The sequence below is a fragment of the Ursus maritimus genome, unplaced genomic scaffold (genome assembly GCF_017311325.1).
Source record: "Ursus maritimus isolate PB19 unplaced genomic scaffold, ASM1731132v1 scaffold_36, whole genome shotgun sequence".
Lineage (NCBI taxonomy): Eukaryota > Metazoa > Chordata > Mammalia > Carnivora > Ursidae > Ursus > Ursus maritimus.
In genome coordinates, this window is record NW_024426230.1 from 514,240 (window position 1) to 517,980 (window position 3,741).

Below are 3,741 nucleotides of genomic sequence, written 5' to 3' on the forward strand. Positions count from 1 at the left end.
CCATCCCCTCCCTACCTTCTCTCCTCCTCTCAAACCACCCAGGCCGACTAGCGGGACTCTGCTCCCAGGCTTTGTCCTCTAGCCTGCTCATGAACGTCACTCGAGCAGTAGAAAGCCCTCAAGGAAAATGGAGTGGGGGATTTGCCTTCATCTGCCTGCTTGCCAAGGGGAATATGACTGGACTATTATTTGCTACGACCAGTGATCATTATTAAACGTCTACCAGTGCCGAGAGCGGATTGAGGCTACCTAAATATCATTTCCAATCTTTCTGCAATCCTGTTGGGTAGGTGGGATTACTTCCATTTCACTGGAAACACAGCTGCAGGGAGGTTCCTTAGTTTGCTCGAGGTCACATAGCCAGGAAGACCGAGCCAACCAAGATTTACACCCAATTTTATCTGGCTCCAAAACGGACTCTGATTCTGGTAAGGAGTAAAGGAGCCCTGGCAGTGGCGGGGAGGGGCAGGAAGAGAACAGGAGCCCCGGTTGGGAAGGGAAGGTCTAACAAGGTAACTGGGCGGTGAAGTAGGGTGGGCATGGGGCATCGTGCAGTTTGTCTGGGACTGAAGTAAAGGAAAGAAAGAACGGGCTGGTGATGGTCCGGGCTGCGGGCAATGGGAGTGGGATGGGGCATGGGCACCATCATAACAGAGCCAAGGTGAAGCTGTAGCTTCTTCAGTTCTGCTCACTAGAGACGGAGCAATGGTGTCTGCAGCCCGGGGGGACAGGGAGATGGCATTTCCACATCTCAAACCCTCCGGCCTGGGCGGACTGCCAGAGTGGGGAGCCAGGGAAGCACCGAGGCAGGACAGATCATTATCAGAGGAAGGAAGCTCTGGCAGCTCCCACCAGCCTGTTTGTGACCAGCAGGCTCTGGGCCACGGAAGTCCCTTGAGGTCAAGGGAAATGTGATCCTGGAGCAGGGGGATGAAACTGGGACACTCCCCTGACCCTATGCCTCCAGGCCAAAGGGATCCAGCGGGAGCCAGACCCGGGGGAAGAGCCCTGGGCTAGAGAAGGGGGAGGCCCGTTAGAGAGGCAGAGACAGAATGAATTAAGATCCCTGGAGCACCTCATAAACAGCTTTTGGCCGGAGAGCTAATGACCACGATTGCAGCGGGCACAGGGTAATTGGCTCCTCAGAGCACTCAGGGCACATTTCTTCATGCGTGAACTCTTACCTAGTTCTCTCCTCCCTGCAGAGGTCTCTCCTTTTTTGCCCAAGGGTCAAGTACCAAGTGAGCTTTATTTAGAATAAGGAGACCTAGGTTCAAGTCCAGGTTCTTTTTTTATTTTTTTTAAGATTTTATTTATTTATTTGACAGAGAGAGACAGCCAGCGCGAGAGGGAACACAAGCAGGGGGAGTGGGAGAGGAAGAAGCAGGCTCCCAGTGGAGGAGCCTGATGTGGGGCTTGAACCCAGAACGCCGGGATCACGCCCTGAGCCGAAGGCAGATGCTTAATGACTGTGCTACCCAGGCACCCCTCAAGTCCAGGTTCTGCTACTAACCAATTTGACTAATTATGCTTTCTGAAAGCTCCATTTCCTCCCCCGAAGAAGGCCTGTAATCGCTCTCGAGTCTAGCTCACCAAGAACTCATGGGGCTATACCATGAAAACCCTAAAATGCTATATCAATACGGAGGGGTACTTTGCTTTCTTTCTTTCCAGCCGCCTCTCTGCACACAGGTCGTGTCCCTACCTCGTTAGCTGGGGCAGATTCCTAGTTCAGGAACAGGAACAGTTCTGCCCATAAATCCCACACCCTCCTTGTCTTTTCATTTCCTCCTCTTGTCATGCTGCCGTGAAAAGACGGGCAGGGGAGAGACGTACAGGGCACAGACCCGGGAACCCATCCTCCTAGCTTGCTCAGCCCCTCTCCTGGGGATAAGCTCCTGGAAAACAGTCACAGAAAGATGAAAGACCACCTCTTCTGGAGCTCAGCCCTCTCAGAAGAGGCTGAACCAGGAAGGGCCCGAAGACATGGGAGGAAGATAACCTGAGGAGTGGCCCAAAGGCCCAGAGAGGGAAGTCAGGCACAGCACAAGAGGGAGGAAGGCTGAAAACCTAAAGGATTTTGTCCACGTGCACAGGAACCAGCTTGAATTTCCCAGAGTCCCCTTTCTCAGGAGGGTCACAGGCCACGATGTAAGAAGCCACCTGTCGCTTCTCTTTGTACTTGCAGCCTGGGTACTTCCTTGAGGTGAGCTCACATGTGCTCAGGGACACAGGCTTTTTGCTCTGGTGGCAGTTCCTTCGGCCCTTCTTGCAGGCTACGGTGGGGTTCTGACAGGTGGCAGCCACGCTGGAGAAGGACTGATGCAGGAAGGTGTTGAAGGGTTTGCAGTGTTTTGTGTACTTGTTGACCTTGCCCATCGCCGTGTTGCATCCCTGAGGCTTGGGCTGCACGTGCTGAATTTCAAACCACTGAGCCGAGGTCATGTTGCTGGGCTTGGCCCTGACTGGGACCTCAGCCACCCACAGCCCCAGCAGCAGGGGCAGCAGCAGAGGGCAGGAGCCCACGCTGACTGCTGCCATCTCTCTTAGGGGAGCAGTCAGGATGGAGGGCTGGGGTTGCTGGGGACAGAGAGCAGGTGGTGAGAGAGTAGTCTTCCTGGATGTGTCCTTCTATCTCATTACCCTCCCCTACTGTCTCCTTCCTCCCTTCCCCTGTGTCTTGTCTCCTCTTCCTGCTCTGTGTGCCCTCCTCGCCCACTGTGACCCCATCCCCCTCACCCCATATGCCTGTCTTCCCTCATTCTGTCCTTCTTGCCTCCTACTCTTTGTTCTGTCTCTTCTCCCTCAAGCCCCCTCCCCCTTGTGTCCTTATCCCTTGCTCTGTGTTTCATCCCCTCTATGACACCACCCCATGTCCCCAGTGCCCCCATTCTGTGCCTCCACCCCAGGATCACTCTCCTCTCTCCGTTATGTGTGTCCTTATCCCCTCCTCCTTCGTCTGTCATATCACTCACCTGCATCAGAAGCCGTCCCTTCCCTGTCCTCTCTCCTCACCCAGGTCCCTCCACAGGCCTCACCGCCTCACTGAGTCCTCCACGGCTCTGGGGCTAAGGATGCCCTTACCTGCCACTGGCCTCGGATCACTTGCCTTTTAACGCCTTAAGAGCCGGCCTGAGCCTCGTGGCTTCTGTTTGGGGATCAGGAAATGAATCAAGCATACGTGCCTTTCCACCTATGTGTCCCAAATAAGTGGATGCCTGTGGGGCTAGTGTGCCTGCCAGAACGGGTTCAGCGATGAGGAAACTTCTTCGCTCCTCACACTCAAAGACTAGATTTGGCCCCTGGCCACATGATTCTGATGACTTTACTAAAGCACCTGACCCTGGTGTCAACCCCAAGTGAATTTCAGGGAGATTCTCCATCTATCTCCTACATACATCTCTGGTTCATGATTCCGGGAAAAGCCAATCACTGTGGCGGCAAGAATAGTTTTCTTTCTAACCTGAGATACAGAGGGAATAGCCGAGAATATTGCTTTGTATGATTTCTTGTCATCGGGACTTCTGCTTATCTTTTGGAGGAGACGGGGGAGACGGGGGGGGGGATGAGCCATCACGGTCACGATGCCCAACAGCACCCCAACTCAGCTCTTCGCCGTGGTTCACGCCTCTGGGCCCCTCAGTGCCAGGTGCTGGGCAGGGCCACCTGGCTTTGCCTGGCGAAGGCGCCCGACACCTTTCATCCCTCGCTCTTTTCCTCCCTCCGTCATCGAGATTGGCA

General features: G+C 54.5%; 1 protein-coding gene across 1 annotated transcript; it reads right to left on the bottom strand.

Moving 5' to 3' along the window:
• Positions 1–1,428: 1,428 nt before the first annotated feature.
• Positions 1,429–2,771, bottom strand: LOC103681529 (ribonuclease 7). Its single transcript, XM_008711123.2, has one exon. It carries the CDS (start codon positions 2,539–2,541, stop codon positions 2,071–2,073), a length of 471 nt encoding a protein of 156 aa, XP_008709345.1. The 5' UTR covers positions 2,542–2,771; the 3' UTR covers positions 1,429–2,070.
• Positions 2,772–3,741: the final 970 nt, after the last annotated feature.

Excerpts from the sequence above, each read along its gene's own strand:
- LOC103681529 (XM_008711123.2), bottom strand. The coding sequence starts at position 2,541 with ATGGCAGCAGTCAGCGTGGGCTCCTGCCCTCTGCTGCTGCCCCTGCTG.